This window comes from Juglans microcarpa x Juglans regia, chromosome 8S (genome assembly GCF_004785595.1).
Source record: "Juglans microcarpa x Juglans regia isolate MS1-56 chromosome 8S, Jm3101_v1.0, whole genome shotgun sequence".
In the NCBI taxonomy this organism is placed as follows: Eukaryota; Viridiplantae; Streptophyta; class Magnoliopsida; order Fagales; family Juglandaceae; genus Juglans; species Juglans microcarpa x Juglans regia.
In genome coordinates, this window is record NC_054609.1 from 1923556 (window position 1) to 1946622 (window position 23067).

General features: G+C 36.3%; 2 protein-coding genes and 1 non-coding gene across 6 annotated transcripts; 2 read left to right on the forward strand and 1 right to left on the reverse strand.

Moving 5' to 3' along the window:
* Positions 1-428: 428 nt before the first annotated feature.
* LOC121244466 (putative DEAD-box ATP-dependent RNA helicase 29) lies at positions 429-9142 on the forward strand. Of its 2 annotated transcripts, none has more exons than XM_041142543.1 (11): positions 429-824; positions 1028-2189; positions 2320-2377; positions 3227-3331; positions 4821-4863; positions 6157-6233; positions 6451-6503; positions 7063-7144; positions 7223-7279; positions 8480-8618; positions 8713-9142. In XM_041142543.1, the coding sequence occupies exons 1-11, from the start codon at positions 449-451 to the stop codon at positions 8928-8930; spliced, it is 2370 nt and encodes a 789-aa protein (XP_040998477.1). In that variant the 5' UTR covers positions 429-448; the 3' UTR covers positions 8931-9142. The 2 variants fall into 2 exon arrangements, with proteins under 2 accessions (XP_040998477.1, XP_040998478.1); XM_041142544.1 differs by having other exon boundaries at positions 6160-6233.
* An 857-nt stretch (positions 9143-9999) lies between these two features.
* Positions 10000-10071, forward strand: TRNAQ-UUG. Its single transcript has one exon. It is a non-coding gene; the product is annotated as a tRNA-Gln (tRNA).
* A 1675-nt stretch (positions 10072-11746) lies between these two features.
* LOC121244557 (F-box protein SKP2B) lies at positions 11747-16474 on the reverse strand. Of its 3 annotated transcripts, none has more exons than XM_041142683.1 (5): positions 16326-16474; positions 15244-15623; positions 13517-13865; positions 13288-13429; positions 11747-12306 (listed from the first exon to the last, which is right to left on the reverse strand). In XM_041142683.1, the coding sequence occupies exons 2-5, from the start codon at positions 15501-15503 to the stop codon at positions 11939-11941; spliced, it is 1119 nt and encodes a 372-aa protein (XP_040998617.1). In that variant the 5' UTR covers positions 15504-15623; positions 16326-16474; the 3' UTR covers positions 11747-11938. The 3 variants fall into 3 exon arrangements, with proteins under 3 accessions (XP_040998617.1, XP_040998616.1, XP_040998618.1); XM_041142682.1 differs by having other exon boundaries at positions 15244-15537; positions 16318-16469; XM_041142684.1 differs by having other exon boundaries at positions 15244-15571; positions 16326-16467.
* Positions 16475-23067: the final 6593 nt, after the last annotated feature.

A 23067-nucleotide genomic window follows, 5' to 3' on the forward strand; every position in this document is an offset into this window, starting at 1 on the left:
CCTTAGCATCCCTTCCCTTCCCTTCCTTATTTACCAATATATTGATAAATAAAAATAAAAAATAAGGCAAGAATATCTCAATCTTCCAATCGGTATATCCTTGCAAATTGGATGATTATCACACAAGGGAAGAAAAACCCACATTTCAATATTTTAGTCTTTAAATTGGGAAGCTCTGAAAATCGTCATTGTATATATAAATAAATATTAAAAAAAGTATAAAAGCATTAAATATTCATATATCAAAGTCAAACTATATGTACGAGTCAGAAACTGACACGTCCGGTTTGGGTTGAGTCAGAATATTCGGGTTGGATCGGTAGCGACCTTTTACCAAATAAGGCCTCAGCCCATTCCAAAAATAGGCCCATACCTCTAAAATGAGAGGAATGCAAACTCTTTTATATATCTTCTTCGGCTCGAAGGGTTTTAACGAAGCTTCGGAATAATGGCTTTGGGAGGGGCTCTACACGTGAGCTCGAAAGCGGAGCTGAAGTGGAAGGAGAAGCTGAAGAAGAAGGCCAAGTCCGGAGGATTCGAGTCCTTAGGCCTCAGCTCCAATGTCTTCAGAGCAATCAAGCGGAAGGGCTACAAAGTCCCCACCCCGATCCAGCGCAAGACCATGCCGCTCATACTCGCCGGCGCCGACGTCGTCGCCATGGCCCGCACTGGTTCTGGAAAGACCGCCGCCTTTCTTGTCCCTATGATCGAGCGGCTGTGCCAACACACCCCTCAGAGCGGCGCCAGGGCTCTTGTCTTGTCCCCCACTCGGGACTTGGCTCTCCAGACCCTCAAGTTCGCCAAGGAACTCGGCCGCTTCACGGGTTTGTTCTTTTTAGTTTTTATTTTTTTAATCTAAAATTTTGGGGGCTGCCCATTGTTTGGTTGCTGAGAAATTTTTTTGGGGGAAATAGAGATGAAAACAAATGGATTTTTTAATTGCATATTATTTGATAATGTCTTAGTATTATCCGATATCATATTCTTACAGTATCCTTTTAGTGATCCAATAAGAGTTTCATTGCAGATCTTCGTATTAGTTTACTAGTTGGTGGCGATAGCATGGAGAGTCAATTTGAAGAATTAGCACAGAGTCCTGATATTATAATTGCAACTCCGGGTAGGCTCATGCATCATTTGTCCGAGGTTGATGACATGTCGTTGCGCACAGTGGAATATGTTGTTTTCGACGAAGCAGATTGTCTATTTGGCATGGGTTTTGCGGAGCAGCTGCATAAGATTCTTGCACAGCTGAGTGAGAATCGTCAGACCTTGCTTTTCAGTGCCACATTACCCAGTGCCCTTGCCGAGTTTGCCAAGGCTGGTCTGCGAGACCCTCAGCTTGTGCGGCTTGATCTGGAAACTAGGATTAGCCCTGACCTCAAGGTTTGCTTTTTTACCTTACGACAGGAAGAAAAACACGCCGCTCTACTCTATTTGATAAGGGAGCAAATTAGTTCCGATCAGCAGACGTTGATATTTGTGTCCACCAAACATCATGTGGAGTTTCTCAATACGTTGTTTAGAGAAGAGGGAATTGAGCCCTCTGTATGTTATGGTGATATGGATCAAGATGCTCGCAAGATTCACATATCAAGGTTTAGAGCAAGAAGGACTATGCTGCTAATTGTGACGGATGTTGCAGCAAGGGGCATCGACATTCCATTGCTTGACAATGTCATCAACTGGGACTTCCCCCCAAAACCTAAAATTTTTGTTCATAGAGTTGGACGAGCTGCAAGGGCAGGTCGTACCGGTACTGCATTTTCTTTTCTGACATCTGAGGATATGCCTTATCTTTTGGATCTTCATCTATTTCTCTCAAAACCTATTAGAGCTGCGCCCAATGAAGAGGAGGTTTTGAGGGACATGGATGGAGTAATGTCCAGGATTGATCAAGCAACTGCAAATGGAGAAACTGTCTACGGGCGTTTTCCCCAGACTGTTATTGACCTTGTTTCAGATAGAGTTAGGGAAGTAATTGATTCTTCCGCGGAGCTGACTTATATGCTGAGAACCTGCACCAATGCATTTCGCTTGTATTCAAAAACCAAACCATTACCTTCAAAGGAGTCCATTAGAAGAGCAAAGGATTTACCCTGTGGAGGCTTGCACCCAATATTCAGAAGTATAATGGGAGGTGGAGAATCAATGGCTTTAGCATTTTCTGAGCGCCTGAAAATGTTCAGGTACCCTGCTAGAATGGTGTTTTTTTTTTTTTTTTTTTTTTTTTTTTTTTTTTTTTTTTTTTTTAAGTAGAGTTACTTGGCAATGCTTTTTGTTTGTTTCTTAACATCTAGAACGACTGATTTATGCTAGACCCAAGCAGACTATTCTTGAAGCTGAAGGCGAAGCTGCTAAATCAAAGCATCTGCAGGTAACTCTTCACTTGTATGATTTTGCAGAGGAGTTTCCTCTAATTCATAATTGTATATTCCTCATCTCCCTATGTAAACGCTTCTATCTTAGTTTTACTCTAAATTATAGTTTTCTTTCTATCGATGATGAAAACCTAGCCTCTTTGATATAGTTAATATTTACATGTTGTGTACTTGCTTTCATGGTACACGTTGGGATTTTACTTGGTGCTTTGTAGCATATTTATCATATTTGATAATGCCTCATGCTTTTTGTCATGTAGTTAAAATGTTGAAACCATATGAAAGCATAGGTGTACAGAAAGAAATATATGATGAGTCAGCTCTTTAAAACTTTTCCTGTGTTTGGTTTACCACTTGAGAAAATAATGGAGAAAATTTCATGTTAACCATGAATAAGAAAGGAAAAGAGAAGAAAGAGGGACAAAACTAATTAGGGAAATTATCCACTCAGACCCATCAAAATGTTCTCCTGAGAACAGAGATATTTGAGAACTTAGATGGCATGAATAAGAACTCCTTTAAATTCTTTCTCCACCTAAGAACCTTTTTCATTTTGTTTTGCTACTCCTCTCTTTTTGGAGAGACCTTATTCTCAGTTTTCCTGAAACTTTATTCCGGTGATTTGCTCAGCTTTCCTGAAATTCTAATATGATAAAAAGAGCTTTCAAAAGTTTAAAACGAGTAATATTTCCCAAAATAGAACGTGATAGGACTTTAGAGCTTGGCACTAATTTATGATTTGCAGGAACTTAATTTTGCCTTCCATACATTCTCTCGGACTTATCTTCTCTTAAATTTCTATATAAGCTTGAATTTATTATGTTGAGGTTATGTCTTGATCTCAGGGCCCTTCTGGTCAATGGGTTGATGTAATGAAGAAAAAGAGAGCTATTCATGAAGATATTATTAATTTGGTGCATCAACAACGCTCTATCAATCATGTGGAGAAGGTAGATCTGCTAAGTACTATATTATGATTTTTCAATCGTACATTATAGATAGGTATTTCTCATGTATACTTCCTGTATACTTGGGCTTTGCCTATTATTTTAAATAAAACTTCTTGATTACTTATAAAAAAAAAAAGTACTATATTATGATTTTGAAGTTCTTTAAGATGCAAAGTGATTTGCAGTTATAGCACTTGATATTTTATCTGCAAACCAGAGTGTTTTATGCCAGGATGTGTTTCTTGTGTTTATTGTTTATTTTTACTTGCCATGACGTCTTTGTCATTCACATGAAAAAGAGAGAGGTGTTTTTCTAGGTCAGTGCCTGAAGATCTGGTTGCATTCATGAAAAACTGAATGTAATACTTATTTATGGCTAGATTGCGCCCGAGGATGTGGAAGACACGGTAGTGTATGGCTCCGAGTTGACCTTAGGTATTAGATTGATAATTTCTGGCATGGTCATATATTAGTAGGAAGCTTTGTTGCTCATGAATACATTTCATTTTCCCCTTATATGCATTTTTGTGCTTATATCTTTACCGTGCAAGCCTGGTCTGCGAAAAAGTTCAAGCCTGGCCCTATGTACTTCTATGGTAGGTTCAAGCACTTAATCTATTGGATGGAAAAGCTGAATACTCCACAGTTTGTGGTGTTTGCTTTTTTTTGATAAGTAATAATATTATATATATATATATATATATATATATCAATGGGAGTAAACAAGTACACTGGACGTATACAAGAAAACACCTAGCCCATACAAGAGAGCCCCTAATGACCCAAATATCCCATGAAACCTACCCAAAATACATCAAGCCCAAAGCACCTCCCCAACTCCTTGTTTCCATAAAACTAATCCTCTACCCGAACATCCCACTACGAGATCGTCTTCATAATGCCTTCCCTTTATTCTTCCCTCGACTTGAGCTACCTCCCTTAGCGTCGTAGTTGATTGGACATGAAAAACTCTTTTAACTCCCTGCTTTTCTTAAAATGAGATTTAGTTTCAAGCGCGTGACTCGTCTCAATCGCAGTGAGTAGAGCTTTAAATTGGTGTTCATATGCTCCCTGTTCTTCATATGAAAGCCCTAGGATTTGCTTTAACCCGTTAACCTTATTCAGAACCCAATCCGATGTTGAACCTGCTATATCGTTTAACGGAGGAAGAGAAACCCAAGGAACGACATTATCCCCAGTCACGGTACCCAATTGTCCTGATCGGTTTGTGGTATATACTTACTTTATACTGTAATTGGCTTAATTGTATGATTTCCTTATATATTTTTCTCGTTCTAGATCGATGTATTTCTTGTATACTTGTGCACTTGGATTGCTCATTTTAATAAACCTTATTAATTATCAAACAAGATATATTGATGGTATCAGAAAAGATATATTGATGGAATAATTTGATTTCCCGGTTTACTTAGCAATTAAATTGTAGCTTCCTGGTGTTTCTGATTTATTTGTCTTTTGGCTCTTGCAGGAAGTCATTCCTGAAGTCACTTCTTCCAAACAGAAGAAAAAAGGTTTTGTCCTTGTCCATTTCTTATTTATACCTATCAAAAAGATTTTTTTGATTCTATTGATATATATATATATATATATATATATAATATTTTTACTTATAAAAAAAGATTTTTTTTATTTGTTTAGTTTATGTTTTTCTCTCTCACACACAAACACAAATGTAATCATGTATAGATGCACTTATGTATGTATTTACATGTGTATAATGTAGAGTCATATGCTTAGTTTAATATTTATCTTGGTACCCGGAGCCAATCCCCTATCGATCCTGCCATCATGCCACGGAATGGGAGTTAGAGACCACAGTTTCAATTTTTTTATTTTTGCTTTTCCTAAATCACAAACAATGTTTTCTTCCATATCAGATCCTTATAACTTTATAATTGGTTTGATGTTATGCCTCAAACAATTTTATTCCACTCATGGAAACCTGGCATGTGGTAACAGAATTAAGATTCTTTCTGAAGCATTATTATCACGGAAGAATTTAGTATGTGGTAAAAATTTGATGGGATTCAGCCTTGTGACTTTGTACAAGGAACATTGGAGGGGGGGCCTTACATACAAAGACCTCAGAGTCTTAGCCTGAGTTCTTACTGATAAAAAAAATGTCTTAGCCTGAGTTCTTACTGATAAAAAAGAAAAGTCTTAGCCTGAGTTAAAAAGGCCATTGCAAGTATTGTGGCTTTTGAAAACTGGATAGTTAGTTTCAGAATATGGGTTTCTTTTGTGAAAACTGAAGAATGATTCGATTGATTCATAATAAATGATAGGAAATTTAATTAAGTAGTTATACTATCTGGGTATCATCCATTCTTGCTCAGGCCATTTCTTTCTTAATATTATTTTGTAAAGGAAGTTATGGAATTAAAGAAGAGGTGAAAGAATAGCAACCAACCACCAAAAAAGAAAAAGAGAGATTTTTTTTAGATTTGCATTACTTTAAATGTTTATGAGAGCGCACCTTTGATAAGACCCTGATATTTTTTAATGATCCCCACTAGTCTTTGGTGGTGTCTTTGGTGGGAAAGGAATGCAAGAAGCTTTAAAGATTGTGAGCGGTCAATGGAAAAGCTCAGAACCTTCTTCTTTAACACTTTATTCCGTTGGTCAATTGTAATAGATTTCAATGGTTTGAATCTCCATGACTTTCTTGTATCTCTAGACAATCATGACTAGGCGTTGCACTTGCTTATATCTTGTGTACTTGGGCTAAGCCTATTTCTATCAATAAACTTGCTTACTGATAAAAACAATTATTAATGATATTTTATATTTTTGTTTAATGTCAGAAGCTCGTGGGTCTAAAAGAAGGGCAAAGAGCTTCAAAGATGAGGAGTACTTTATAAGTTCAGTACCAACAAATCATGTAGGTTATGCATCTTTTCATATTCTAGTTTTTGATGTTCAGTAAGTCCAGACATTTTGATAAGTAAAGAAGTAAAGTCCAAACATTCCCAATAGTTAAAATGCTATTTCATATTTTATGCTCCCTTAGATGATAATGGAGCATAATATGAGCGGTAAATTTTCTCTGGACATTGTGAAGGTGATTGACCATGATTTGCATCCTGTGTTATCCTCAGCATATGGAAGCAGGACTAGCAGTAAGAGCTAACCAAGACTTCGGATCAAATAGGTATTCCCCATAATATCTAGCTCAGTTTGCATGTCGTCCTTCTAATCTATCCTTATGATGAATCCAGACCATAAAAAGCTTTAATAGCCTGGAAGTGAAAAGTTGGAAAGTTTAAACTGTATATGGCAAGATTAAAGAAGTATTATACATGCTTAGATGCATACATGCGCACACACATTCATGAGAAATTTAAGAGGAAGTTGTTGGGTCGTTTCTGGCATGCAAATGGCTGCTTTCTGTAGATGCCAGTGAACTTATCTACCACATGCCCTGCTATCAGCTTTAGTATTTCGGTAAATGTATATTGCACATGCTTCTAACTATAAAAAAATATATATATATTGCACGTGCTTTTACAATTCTACGTGCACGTCTCTGTCTGTCAGTCTGTCTCTATCTCCTCCCTGGAAGTGAGCAATATCAAGATCAAAGCTTCACTTCTGAACATATTTTTATGAAGTGAAGTGGCATGATTATTTTTTAGATTTTGTGAGTTAGATATACAAAACCCCTGTATTTTCTTACTGGTGCGCATCTACTGACACTATATTAATCTTAGGTTGGAAACTGCAGTCCTAGATTTAGTTGCAGATGATGGTGCGGGCATGCAGAAACAGAAGTCTCACTTTCACTGGGACAAGGTAGTATAAGCTATTAACCTTTGGTTAATTATTGTGATATAGTTTATCTTCTTGACGTTAAAAATCCCTTTGGTGCAGAGGAGTAAAAAGTATGTCAAGCTAAACAATGGTGACCGTGTTACAGCTAGTGGAAAGGTATATATATTTTTTTTAACTATTTTCCTCTTTTTGTCTCCATCCGCAACTTACTGATATTCACTTTTAAATTATGGCATTTTTCCCTACAAAAAAGGACATTTGAAAGAAAAATTGTATTACTAGGCATCGGAGTTTTGTGGGAATGAATATGATAACATCTGGCTTTGTTTTCAGTTCAGAGCATTAAACTTGCTGTCAGTATTCCATTTTTTTTATGGGCAGCAGTAAAGGGTTGTTTTATCTTATTTGGTCGTAAGATTTCTGTTTTATGCCTTCCTACTTTCCTTTCAAATTTGGTGCCCTCGACACTGTTGGGATTACCTTGATCTTCCTCGTCTTATCATGGACCAAGGGACTTGCCAACTCTCTGACACATGTATAATGGAAGCAAGATGGTATGGCAATTTATCTGAGCATGGCCAATGGTCCAATCCTTCACGAAAGGGACAAGTAACTGAATTTATAAGAGCTGGGGGTGGAGAAAATTTTCATGTTAACCCCTAGGGGTTGGGTCAAGTGGTAAAGGCCTTGGGCTTGGGGGTATGCTCTCCTTGGGCTAAGGTTCAAATCTCATTGGGTGCAAACAATATTTAGGAGCCACCTTGCACAGGCCCTCGGCAAGGAGTTTCCAACTGTTCCTGGACACCTGGTGCCAATAAAAAAAAAAAAATGTTTAGAACATTTGCAAGAAATGGAAGTTGTCTAGGTGGCTATTTAGTGACCACTTGTGTGGTCAATGGCAGAATATTCTTCTCATTTGTTGATACGATTTAGGTGGGTTATCTCTAGGTCATTTTGGTAATGTGCCCTTTGATTTGTCTCTCATTGCTTTAAATACCCAAGTCTTTGTTATACATGTTGGCATAGATTGGAATTTCGTATGTCTAATCTTTTTGCATGTCATATTTTTAGCGATGATCAGATTGTCTTTAATTTGAAAAACAGCCAAAATATATAGATATTCTCTCTGAAGGATATACAACTACATGGATCTGGGTTGCTTAATCCCTTCCGGTGCATGTTGGAACAAGGAATTATTGGGTAGCTAGTTAGTGGCATGCTGTTGGTCTATCTGTTTATTATTAACGGTGTCCTGTGCTTAATAATAAATCATTTCATATATTCACAACAAATGCGGGATTTACTTATTTTCATGCCTGAAAGAATGGACGGTTTCTTTTGATACCTGGTGTGTAGATAAAGACAGAGAGTGGTGCAAAAGTAAAAGCCAATAAAACCGGGATATACAAGAAGTGGAAACAACAGTCACACAATAAAATATCTCTTAAAGGAACCATGAATGAAGGGAATGCCGAGGAATCCAGGAGCATGTCAGGTAATTTAATGAATTGGAAGCCCCTGATGATTGTTCATCTTATTTTCTCTTGAACTTTGTTGAAATTTGCCAAAAACTTGCTTTTTATTTTCAGGGCATCTTAGATCGCAAGGAAATAATAGAAAGTTTAAAGGGAGCAAGAAGCAGCATTATGTGCCTAATGCTCATGTACGTTCAGAAATTAAAGATCTAGATCAAGTTCGGAAAGATAGGCAGAAAAAGGCAAACAAAATCTCCTACATGAAGAACAATGGCAAGTCTGGTAAGGGGAAAAAATTTAATAGAAATGGCAAAAGAGGGAAGGGTAAGTAGTGAAGTCACCGAAAAAGATGGTTTTGTGCCGTTCGGGTGCTCTCAGAAGAAGATTCTTTGCAATTAGAATGGGGAAAAGAGTGCCTGAATTTTTCACAGCCAACTACATGTTTTGTGGTTTTGTGTTTGGATCAAGACTGCTTAATCAGCTTGCCCGTGTAATTGAATTAAAATATGCACGTATTTGAGTGCACAACAGCTAAATTTGTTAATGGGGTTGTGATACTCTGCTCATACTTCAATTTCCTAGAAATCTCAATTATTCTTTGATCCGATTAATCAAAACTATTTTGTAAGGCCCTGCACTTGTAGGAAATTCATTGGATGCAATCTAGAATTAGAAAGAATGCAAATGTTTCAAACAGGGCTGCTTTGGATGAATTCAAAGATGAGCTAAGATAGTTTTAAATGAATGATAAAAGTTGAATAAAATATTATTTTTTAATTTTATTATTGTTTTCGGATTTGAAAAAGTTGAATTATTTATTATATTTTGTGTGAAAATTTGAAAAAGTTGTAATGATAAGATGAGATGAGATGAGATGAAACGTTTTCCGAATCTAGACAGGGCCTAAGGGTTATGGGAAAGGAAAATATTTTAGACATAAATGTATTACACAAAAGTAAACTCACAAACTGATGTGGCTTGATGTGATACGTCAAATTGCAAAGTAATTTTTTTATTTTGTAAAATAGATCTAACGGATCCCATGAAATTACATCAATTTGTAACTTTATTTTTGTGTAATGCCTTTGTTTCAAACATTAAGGGTTTTGTGTAATCTCAATTTAAAAAGAATGCTAATTCTGTGTGATGCAGCTCATGCTTTTTGTTTCCTAGAAATGATCAAGAAAAAGTATTATGTAACGCCCCAAACTTTGAGAGATTCATTTGGTACAACCTAGAAAAAAAATAAAGAAATTAGAATGCCTATTTTAAAGAGCTATGGGTTACTCCTCCATCAATTATAATTTATCAATCTGCACAGTATGCACTCGAACGTGGGTACGTTCGACTATTTGTGTTGAACCTTGAAATAAATAAAATCCTGTTTACTACCAAACAGGTGGTTCTATGGTGTAGTGGTTAGCACTCTGGACTTTGAATCCAGCGACCTGGGTTCGACTCCCGGTAGGACCTTTTTCTTTCAAGTTTTATTTTTCTATATATAATTGTTCTTCTTCAGAAATCAATATCTTTACGAATGATTTTATTTTATTTGAACTCCAAAAAAGCACCGTATTGCACAATTCTCATATTTCTAATATTTAACTGAATTTTACCTCTGAATTTTGAAATTCTTTTTTTTTTAAAGAATTGTTTTTGAAGAAAAAAAAGGGTCTACGGCCGAGAGTCGCAGAAAACACTTGCCAGGTGTGCTCTCTGGTTGTAGGGGGGTGCACTCACAATCCCGCCCCTTGCCAATGAGGTACCTGTTCGACAAAGGTGCCCTGCTTTGCAAGGTAAACCCATCCTATGGACAGGTAGAGGTGTCCGATCCTCTGTAAGCCGAATCAGCGAGTCCTGTAGCAGCTCACAAAAACAGAGCAGGACATGGGTACCGTTTTACCACCTTTTGATGATGTGCAGTAAAACGCATGCCTCTGGCACGCAAGGTGGTTGTCCCGTCTCCTATAACCCACAGGTGAGACCTTAGGGTGGAGGTGGCGTTGTCAGGGCTTCGAAATAGCCCTTTTTTTATTTGAAATTCCAATTACAAAATCATTTGTGCCCTTTTATGGTGGTCTATTGCTTAGATGAAACGCCAGAAATTTATCAGATCAGAATTCCACTATTGGTAGAGCCGTAGAGCTACTACTATATACTATGATTTCAGTTTTTGTAAGATTACCCAAAAATATAAAAAGATTCCCATTTCTGTACTTTCCATGCATATACTCTTACTCAAACCGCTCTAGTAGTCCAATCCAGGCAGCCAATGCCATCAGATTCTTCTTCTTGTGTTCTTAATTAATTAAAAGTATCAATTTTGCTGTGTTCTTGTTTAACCATTTCAAGGGAGATGATTCTTAGGAGAAACAGATCGAGGCATACAAAAAACATGACTTATCCAGCAACTTTAGAATCAATTTCCTCTAAACAAAAACAAGGCTAGGCTTCATTAAAACTTAAACAGATGCTATTTGGCAATTTGAGTTAATTGAGAATGCTGAGGGAGTTAAATTGCCCAGTTGTGCCGATTGTAGTAAGGACGCTGAAGTTGATTGCTTGGTCTCCACCAATAGGGGGTTTGCAAAACTTAATGTATGTAGATGGTAATTCTCTTGTCAATCCCAGAATGGCGGAGGGAGGGGGGGGGGGGATGTTCTTGGGGGTTAGGGTTAGGGGTTATGGTTAGGCTACAAATACTGTTGTTGAATGTAGAGCTTTTGTGGATGGTCTTCATCTTTGTCAGCAGATGAGACTCAGAGATGTGCTGGTTGAGTTGGATTCTAGTGTTGTGGTGGGTTGATTTATCAGAGACGTAAATATTGGTATATGTGACATTTTTGGGAAGAAGTGCAAAATATTATTTCTTCTCTAAACATTCATTTTAAACATGTGTTTAGGAAAGCTAATATAAGAGTTGATTTTTAGCCAAACATAGGGCTAATGGCGCAACTTGAGATTTTGTTGGTGAAGAGTTTGAGAGGTTAGGAATCTTTGGATGTTGGTTGGGTATTTTTGAGAGGTCTTACTTATTACTGTAATTATGGTGATTCCTCTGCCTAAGTGAGGGTTTTATTTTTAATAAAATGTGGAGGTGCCATCCTCCTTTAAAAAAAAAAAATGGTTGCGAGTAAATGACTGCTGCTTTTAGTAACGAGATATGTATTCTCAACTTTATAGCATCCATAACCAACAGAACTTTTAGTAACAGGCTTTTCTCTAAATGCCCACACAGCAATAGCATATCAAGATGCATAAACACAAGAGTTCAAACTACTTTTTAAATTGTAGCTGGGTTCTGACAAAATACATACTACTTTTTAGCTCAAACCTTCATTCAATGAGCTGGGTGAGCAACATTGCTGGCTGTGCGGTGTGCATGGAAGGCACAGGCACAATGCACGGACATTAAGTTCAGACAGCCGCTCATGATAAGCGAATGCCTTCCCGAGCAAGTGTGGAGTGCAGGAAATGAATCGCACACCGCCTGAACAGCAGGGGGGGTGAGTGCCGTGCACTGGCTGATGTTGAGAGTCCTAAGCCCATCCTCGTCATTAATTTCTTTCACTGATTCCCACATTGAAGTCTTCTTCACTCGGCTGTGGGCCAAAGAGTACATTGCTCTGTCTGTGATGTTCTGACAGTAGTACAGGCCAAGGGATCTCAAATGAAGACATCTGTTTGCAAGAGCAATCACACTATCATCTGCAATGTAAGAATAAATGGGTCAAGACTTTTTAAATCATAACAAGCCAAATACACTTCCCGTTGGCCAAAAAACTTTAAAACTATACATCTTTTCGGATTTAATACACTATCAATTATCATTTACATGTTTGATTGTTCCTAAATTTCGTACTTCTACTAAATCATTTACACATTACCATTGTCTAAAGCAAAAAAATAGGAATCAGAAAACATCTTAAAGGATTCAAACTCATTGCACTCTGTCAATTTTACTTCCCAACAACAGTCAGCTCGCAACACCTCCAAACCATGTAGAACAAGGAATTCCAGAGAGAGCCCGTCTAAATAAAACTATGTTTTGATCTCTCCCTTCTGAGAATTTCGAAGCAAGAACACACATTACAGTTAAAGATGACTATAGCATATAGGGGCGGTAAGCATCTTAACTACACAGTGATCATCAACTAGTTGGCATATGAGAGAATGAAACATCTTAAAACAAGTAAGCAATGGCATCTGCTAGTTGGAACTGAACTGACAAAGCAGATAGAGATCCACCAGGTTACTTTTGGTATAACAGAGACCAGAGATCAGGTGTACGTGTTTTCTTGGCAGAGAGAGAGAGAGAGCGAATCAGTTGCCCAAGACATTATTCGCATTGTTGAGGAACATCCTATGACCATACAAATCCTCATAGAAAGGGACCAAGTCTACAGAAGGAGCCATGAGGCAAATTGCCCAGTTGCTGGCACATCTAAATAAGGGACTTATAATATTCTGAAATTTGAGCACCAGGACAGACTACTCCTTTTTTCAACAAAGTATGGATTCATTACCCGTATCTTGAACAAAGTCTACAGAAGGGATCAGGGAATTGCAGGTGATGAAACCGATGAATCTGAATAAGGAGCTCATAATTTGGTGAAATTTAGCACCAGAACCCACTAGTTTTATCGTTTTAACAAAAATATAGATTCATTGCCCCTACATATCAGGTACCTGTTATGCGAACACAGCCGCACAAATCAAGAGTTCTGAGATCAGGGCATCCATATGCTAAACTCATTACTCCCACATCACTTACATTATCACACCATCCTAGATTCAAAGACTGCAACTGACTGCAGTAACATCCAATAGCCTGCATATCATTAAAGAAATATAATTAAATTATCTCACTTCCTATGACTTGAGTTGAAAGAAACAATTTAAATTATCTCATTTATACCTGCAATGCACTGTCAGATGCAGCTTTGACACATCCACAAAGATTTAAAACCTTTAACTTACGGCAAAAACTAGCCAGATATGCAAGAGCACTGTCACTGAATGCTGAACATCCACTGATGTTGAGTTTTGAAAGATTAGGGCAACCATGAGCCAGGGCATACAGGGAGCTGTCACTAAGCTTGAAACTTTTGCTGAGGTCCAGGACCTGCAGATCATGACAGCAGTTTGCAATAGTTTCAACAGCATGATCCTCAAGCTGTGGTTTATCTTGGCGCAATATGAGACTCTGCAATTTTGTGAACTTTGGAGCAAGAGATAGGACCAAGTTGTTCATGTTCTTGCTGCACCTGAAAAATGAGTTCATGCCATCTGATAGGTACGGTATTCACAGGTACCAGGATCTACTTATTTTGTTAAAAATTTAGAGAAAAATGTACTGTCAACATCATTAACAATTTTTTATGGACAATACTGTAAAATAGAAACTGAAAAAATATATTTATATATATATATATATATATATCTTGGTTTATCAGGTTTAGACAATGTAAAAAAAGAGGAAAATATATGATTGCTTAAACTCATTTGGATATAAACCACATTCAGAAAAATTCAAATATCTAAGGTACTAAAACTTCAAAGACTTTTTCTTCCCCTGTTAACAATCTTGAAACCCGCGAGGAAATAAATCATATCCCAAAACAACAAAATAATTTGGATCTAACACAGAATCATGACTTCCTCACACGGCTTCACATCTGAACACAAAAACATGAAGGTCCAATGGAAGGCAGCATGCAATTGATTCCACGTGTACCAGGATTTCCAGAATAAAATAGTTACTGTTTATAATGCATATAAATCACCAGAAGTAGTTGAAAAAGACAAAAAAACAAAAGGTTTCCATGACCATACAGTAACAAACAACAAAGCCATCCATGGAATTCAGGTTTCCAACTCAATTCATGATATTCCCTCATCAAAAATCAACATAAATAGAAACTTTCCAGGCAAACTTGTGTAATATAAAGAGTTGAAACTGAAACATCAAGCAACACAATGACGTGATCTTTAGCACTACAAAAAAGAAAAAGAAAAAAGAAAAACATTTTTTTTATAGGTATAAAAAAAAAAAAAAAACCGTTAAAAGCTGTCTCTTGTTTTGAGATGCCCATCATTCTACAAATTTAGCAAAATCTTATAATCATGAATGAGGAAGAAATAGTACAAATTACAGGAACTCATTCCATCAAAGTTTTCACAATAAGCATATAGGGCAAGAGGAATGTACACATAATGCTATGTTTTTAAACTTTGTACAGTAAAAAAAAAATAATGAAATAAATAACACAAATAAAGAGAAGTGGAGCTACAAGACTTTACACCCTTAAAGCTAATGATTCCACAACAGAACTGCGCAGCACTGAGTTCTTATAAAACTCCTATCCTTTTCTATTCTCTTCCCCCTTTCAGGGCACCTGGGTAAATCCATAAAGATCAAAATATGAAATATACAAGTTGAATTCAAACAAAGTAAATGCTCACTCCTATGATACGAATATATAGGTGAAAAAAAAAAGCTTGACCAAAAGCAATTAGTAAAATTTTTTTCTAATTTGAAGGATGGCAAATTATATGATGCGATCATACGACTGTCCATGAAAGGATACAAAACCAAGAAAAATAGCACCACAACCACTTGAAGCAAAAAATAAATATATATACCATGAGAAAGAGAGATGGGTAAGGCCCAAGCAAATAGCATCTCTCCACCCACGACACACTCCGGATGCCATGATCACCGTCTTATCATCAACAAGAGAAACAATTTGCAACAAGAGCTCTGTGGGAATATCCTTCCACTCAGTGATGATACCACCTTCCATTTTCACCCCTCCTTTCCGAATCCCATTTCCACCAAGCATCATAAGCTTCTCAAAGCACAAGTTCAAGTCCTCAGCCCTCAGGTTGCCTTTACCTACCATTTCACTCTCAATCCAACACCAATGTTCACTTTACCTGTGTACCTGTATAAATAATCAACTCCACGGTTCTGTCACCAAATAGAGAGAGGAAATGGATAACGCATTTGCAAATTCCAAGACCTTGAATTCAGGGACAAAAAGGTGGAGGAAACCAACACGTTAACAAACTGGGAAAACCAACACAAACCCATACGTGATCACCATAAGAGATTGACAGAGTTGAAATTCTCAGAGAGTAAATTTCACAACTACAATCAAATCTCGAGAATTTACACGTACACGTAAATACTTTCTTCTGTTTTGGTTTTTTTTTTTTTTTTTTTTTACCATGTATATCCTCAAGCTATTCACAGGAAAGTACGTGGTGATCAATGAAACGGGAATTGGTCAAAACAGACCAATTTGACGACTAACAGAGCAGAAAAATGTGTCAAAAGAATAGAAAGATGAAAAACCAAAGAACCTCTTTTCTGCAAAAACAGAAACGCCCATTTCGAGCTATTGAATATAAGCTGCGTTTTGACCCAAACAAGCACAAGTTCTAGAGGGAAACGATCGATAAAATTTAGAAAAAACTGTATATCTTTTGGTTTTCATTCCAAAACCAAACGGTTCTGATCAAAACAGAGGAAAACACTGAATTCCTGGCAGATAATCCCAACGAAGAAAAGAAAAAACAAATACCTCTTCAAAACCTACGCAAACACCAACATCTAAGAACAAAAATTAACAAACCAGTTGATGATATTAACCAAGAAAAAAAGAAAGGCTCGTAAGAAACAGATAATCTGCAAAACAAAAATTAGGGTTATGATTATGTACCTCGGAAAGCTGACTTGGTGAACAAAAGTTTCTAGCTTTGATCAGTTTTGTATTCGAGTGTGCAATTGCTTATCAAAGGCTTGCTATATGTCTGTATTAGAACTCCATTTTTCTTTTCTATATTATTGTTATTATTTTAATTTATAAGAGGAAAAGAAAAGGAGGGAGAAGCGTACGAATGGAGGTGGGGTTATTGACTCTATGCCGCCACGTGGGACAATGATGACCATCGATGTGATCTGGTGGTGCATACAGTGGGTCCTATGCAAAGTTGTCGGTCTTGATTTTATCTGAAATTTGATTGAAAATTTGCAAATTCAGCACAAAAATTAAGAAACAAATAGAAATAAAAGGGAAGGAAAATACATAATTTAAAAAAAAAAAAAAAAAACAATGGAAGACGTTTGATGGTGGATTATTGGATGAGAAAAGAATAAAGGGGAAGGTGAAGAAGATTGACAACGTATAGAAGGTTCCATTTGCTTGATCAAAACCGAAACCGTACCCAAAAGCAATCCCTTGTGAAAGTCAAGTCCAAAAAATGCTTATCTTTTCAGTTTGTGCATCTTATGCTTTATCTTTGATACATTTTCCTTTATCTTTTTGGATTCTGAATTATCTTTTTATTCATTTTAGAAAGTTTCTTTTTCTTTATTTTTTTAAGCTAGAAAGTTACTTTGTAGATATCAATTTTTGGAAATCCTTCACCAACAAGCTACTTCTCAAGTTACAAATAAATGGTTATTATTTATACCATTTGGTTCAAGTAAATCCCCACATTGAGTATGAGTATGAAATTTAAGCAATTTCAAGTTGCATAAGTTGCGACTTTGTAATCGAATAATATAGACATATGGTTCAATCGTCGAGTCGGGGAGACCGTGGATGCTAGTTTAAAATGTTTTAGGTGATGCTATGTTTACAATTTAAGTGTTTCAAATTGTTTGAGTGCAAGTTTGACCATGTGTATATAAGCTTTTAGACACCATCATCCTCTTTAGAGTCTTAAGCCAGTTTTCAAATTAAGTTAGTTTCTCCTAATCAAGTACTAGTAACTTAATCAAATTTAAATGATAAATGGACTTCATGGGGGTATGTTTGGTTTTCCACTTTTCTCAAAAGTTTTTTGAAAGTTTTAAAAATAAATTTTTAAAATCAAATCAAAAAATTATATTTAAATAACTTTTCAACTCTACCATTGCTTTCACAAACTTTGATAGAAAACATATTTAAAAATTAAAAAAGTATTTAAAAGTTTATTTGTTCTTTTAACCCAATAAACAACAAATCTAAAAATATGTCCTTGATAAAAGACAAATTAATATGTCCTTCTTACATAGCAATGTGAAGAAGGGAGTGTGTTAAGGATTAATCTTGGTAAACCGTTACCACAAGAATAAGAAATCACATCACATTTTGTTTTTTTGTAGTTTTCAAAGGAACATATTGACTCTATTTTTATTCACTTTACTTCCATCTCTATGCTTGTCACTGTATTCTCTATGTATAGTCTAATCCCACAAATAAATAATGCTGCTTGTCCCCTTGTCAATCGGAAATGTCTTTTCTTTCGAGTCTTGTGTGCCTCAAAGTAGGTGGAAAATTGGTTCTTCTCTGCTATTTGGATTTGATATACATCAATTACTATTTATCTTCGTATCTATATTTGACAACTTTTTTTTTTTATAAAATTAGAGTGTGGAAGTGAATAATGACTGATGAGAAGAATTATTCTTTACGATTATACAAAAAAATTATATAACGTTAACCTTATTATTTTGTAAGGAGATCCACTTAATTACTGCATGAGTTGAAGCCTTTTGGTGTCAAATATTGAGACAAATAATTTTAAAATTTTGGCCAAATTATGGATGAAGAACATGGAGGCCTTTTAAATTTTCAGAAACTAAAATATTTTTCAAATAGAAACAAAGTGGAACATTATAAATTATTTAGTAAAACATGCCCATCATCTGAATTAGAACCCTTGTATGCAGATAAAGATGTGTTGTTTTAATGATTAATCTTTCCTTAGATGTTTTTGAGCAAGTTGTTTACTAGGTTATTTTGCCTCATCGGATTAAAGATGGGAGATTGATAACTAGGAAATGTAGTGTGCAACATGTATAGTGTGAGAGATGGGGGGTTTAAACATGAACAGTGATGAATAGTAAAATCTCTTTGACTAGTTCCATCCTAATAATTATCATTTGTAGATAGCTTTATCTTGTGAGGGAAGAGGATAAGGAGGAAGAGCCTTGCTACCGTACCGATAGTTTGGATCGATAAGTGCAAATCATTTTTTTTTCAACTATTTTTATAGATCTTTAAACAATTTTTTTTTTTTTTTTTTTAAAAAAGTCAATTCACTAATAATCACTTCTTCTTCTTTTTTTTTTTTAGAAAGAGCTGGAAGCCACCCACATAGCAGCCCCATCCCAATTTTATTAATAAACCCTCACTTGTGACATAGGAATACCGTGGTTACAACCTGAGGCCTGGGGGTTACAAATATCGAAATAAACAAAAAACCAGGCCTCCAAAAAAAAAAAAACCATATAAACTCAACCACAATACAATTGGCACCAAGAAAGCAAAAATAACTAAATAACTCAAAGCCATAACCTGCAAGAAAAAGACCTGCACAAACATAGAGTAAGAAAGATTTAACTGAGAGCAAAGAAAAACATACCTGGAGATAAACCAGCGCCCATAACCCACTAGCAACGTCTTTGAGTTTTCTTTATATAAGGAAGACCCCCTCTGTCCAGCCAGATATTACCTTTAATGGGAGCAAGCAGCTCAGATAAAGAAAACTAAGAGCCAGATTGACCATTAGCACCCATTTTAGCAAACCCATCAACAACCGAGTTGCATTCTCTATAGCAGTGAACAAGAGAAACATTAAGCCCAGCTATACGACTCTGGATTTCATCCCAATAATATTCCATATACCACAGGCCACATCTCTAATTCATTAACCAGTTAAGCACTAACATGGAGTCAAGTTCAATCTCCATAGAAAAAAAAAAAACCCAACAAGTCAATGTGCCGGAGCCCATGAAGTAAACCCATCAACTCTGCATAGTTGTTAGAATTATGCCCAGTGGCTTCAACAAACCCGCAAAGTAAATCACATTTATCATCCCGAATGATGCCTCCTGCACCCGAAGGACCCGGATTATCGAGAGAACAACCATCCACGTTCAATTTAACCCAACCTTGCTTAGGAAGCTTCCACTTGACCGGAAAAATAAACTCATTCCTCATGACATTTAATGACATATTGAAACATTGTAAAATACATCCATCACGCTGAGTAAGCAAATTAACATCCTTGAGCTTTAAAGCAATCCAAGATACCCAATATTTTATGGAACACCAAACCTGTTGGACCGATTCCATCAATCCATCCATCCTGGCCTTACAACGACGCCCCCATAATCGCCAAGTAATAATAGCTGGAAGAGGACCCAACAATTGACCAGGGCGATTAGAATTTTTTGCCTGCCTATACCAACACTCCACCCGCTGTCTCCATAAACCACCTTCCATCTAAGGAACTCCAAGAACCATCGAACATATACGCCAAAATTTTTCAGCAAATTCCCCTCTTGCGAGACTATGATTAAGATCTTCATACTTAGAATTGGAACAACAATCGCATCGGGAGACAATAGAAATACCAATTCTGCGGATTTTGTCATCCACAGGAAGACAATCATGTATGGCCTTCCACATAGTAATCGACATTTTTTTGGGAAGAGTAGGATGCCAGACCCATTTTGCCCAAGGGAAATCTGGACCCCTCATACGAATACAATTCCACGCGCTTTTAGTAGAGAAATGCCCGTCATCATTAGGGAGCCAAATCAGCATATCCTTCCCATTTTTAACCCGACCCAGATTCAAAATAAGCTCCTTAGCTTTATGATGTCCAACCAATCGAGTAAAAAACTCCATATTCCAACCCAACCCAGTTTTACAATCTTCCAATTTTAGATTCGACTTATCAGAAATCTAAATATTATCACAAAGAAGGCCATCATCAGCCCAATTATCATGCCAAAAAAGGAGTTTACCCTCCTGAACTTTCCATTTAGAATTAGCTTGCACTAAAGGAATACTTTGTAAGATCATCTTCCAGAAAAGATACCCTTTATTTGGATCCACCATAGAAATATGTCTATCACCAATATATTTAGCAAGAAAAAACTGAGACCAAAGAGATGTACCTTGCAAAAGGTTCCAAGCTAACTTCATGTGAAGAGAAGACTGCACGTCTTGAAGACTGCGAATTCCCAGCCCACCTTCCGCAACAGGCTTACAAATAGCCACCCAAGAACGCCGTTTTTTCTTAGCCTTACCATCTTTAACACCTCAAAAAAAGGTACTGATGATTCTTTGAAGTTTCTCAATCACAACTTTAGGCGTCTTTGAGATAGAAAGGCCATGCACAAGAATACTTTGAAGCACATGTTTAATGAGAATTAGTCGTGCACCACTGGATAACAATCTGGCTTGCCATCCCTCCAATCTGGACTGAACTTTAGCAATTAAGTCATCAAAATGAGTAATCTTTAGACGTCCTAAAATAATAGGAACTCCTAAATATTTGAAAGGAAAACTTCCTTCTGTAAAACCAGTGAAGCGAAGGAGAGCCCGACGTCTAGAAACAGAAACCTATGAAGAGAAAAAAATAAAGGATTTGTTTTTACTCACTGCTTGCCCATTTGAACCTATTTTTTATCATCTTCAAAAAAATTTCCTCCACTAGGATGAATAAATAAGGAGAGATGGGGTCACCTTGACGCAACCCATGACCACCTTTGAAAAAATCTTTGGGGACACCGTTTATGACCACAGAGAACCAAGGATTAGTGATGCATTGACGAATCAACATACAAAAAAATTCAGAGAACCCAAAAGCTTTAAGAACATGCAAAAGAAATGACCAGTCTACATTATTATAGGCCTTCGCCATGTCAATTTTCAAAACAACATTCCCACCATGAGCTAGTTTATTAATAGAGTGAATCATCTCTTGCGTCACACTAATATTTTCAAAGATGCTGCGACCTGGGAGGAAGGCTCCTTGTTCAAGAGAAATAATTTTAGTAATCAGAGGGGAGAGACGATTAACCATAATTTTAGTATAAATTTTGTAGAACACATTGCACAGGCTGATCGGCCTAAACTTATCAAAACTCGTCGGATTTTCTACTTTCGGAATTAAAACCAGGAAAGTTGCATTGAAAAAACGTGGAAGAGCCATACCTCGGAAAAACTCTGCCACAACATCAACAACATCAGTACCCACTATTTGCCAACAAGATCGATAGAAGCCCGACCCAAACTCATCAAGACCTGAGCTACTATCTTCTGGAATGGAACAAAGAGCATCATAGACTTCCTGAGATAAAGGAGCATGAGAAATGAAATCATTGTCACTCTGCGAAATAATCGGTTGGACTAATTCCCCCAGACTCGGTTCATCGCGGCAATTGCCAGCCTCTAAGAATAGCCCCTTCGTGGATCTGCTCTGGTGAGGAGAGAATAGTACTATCCTCTAGTTTCATCTTTTTCACCTCTTTATGATTACGACGACTGATAGCACGCAAGAAATTAGAGTTCGCTTCGCCCTTCTGAATCCAACCTTGTTTAGTTTGTTGGGCCAAGCGTTTTTCTTTTCTATCCAACCAAACTGAAAGCTCCAACTAGGAGGTCCACGTCTTCAGTATACTCAGATTGCAAGCTGGCCTCCAAGCCTTTTAACCATTAAGTTAAAAAAAAAAAAAAAAAACAATCGGTCAATTTTGTCAATAAGTATTCTTGGTTCAAATAGCTTTTTCCCAAGAGGAAACTTCATTACTGTAGAAGCTTAAGATCTACAGCTTTGAACCACTTTGCCAGCCATATTAAGGCCACCACCACCTACAGAGTTGTCATGTGTTGATTTGAGTACAAAGTGTCTGTTTGTTTAGAGTTCTATAGTCCAAGCATTTTTTTTTTTTTGTATCGTATCTACTTTGTCTATATGTTCCTCCACAACGGGTACAAAGTACAAGCGCCCTTTTAACATCCTGCATGTGCATTTGGATCATATAGGCTGATGAATAATTGTCCAAACCCATATTACAACTCATTTTAGATGTGCATGACTCATTTTACAACTATATTTTATAATTTTAGTGGTTTGATAAAACATGATAAAATGATTATAGTTTTATAATTATTTAAGTTATTTTATCAAAACATCTTTAATTTAAAATATAATTGGGAAAAGGATTGTGTAAAAAGATTTATATCTATCATGACTCTTGATATATTAAGTAAAATTTCTATTAATAAGGATCATTGATATACTAACTAGATCATTAATGTAGAATTTTATAATATAAGAACTTCCAAACCTTCTTTTCCTCTCGTGAAAATCACTTGTATAACCTCAAGAATATTTACACCACATCTAGGCTTATACTGAGAAAAAAAATAATAATAATTCTATTTATCATCCTCATACACCACACACTTCACTTTTTTTTTTTTCATTTTTCTTATAACAAATATGTGATATATGGATGATAAGTAGAACAATTCAATTAGTTTAACAAGAATAAAATAAAAAAATAAAAAATAAAAAATAATTTTAAAATATATAAAATATGTGGTATGGAATGATTAGTAGCATCCTTAAAAAAAAAAAAAGGTCAAGGTTGTAATTAGAGTCTCCTGAAATTAT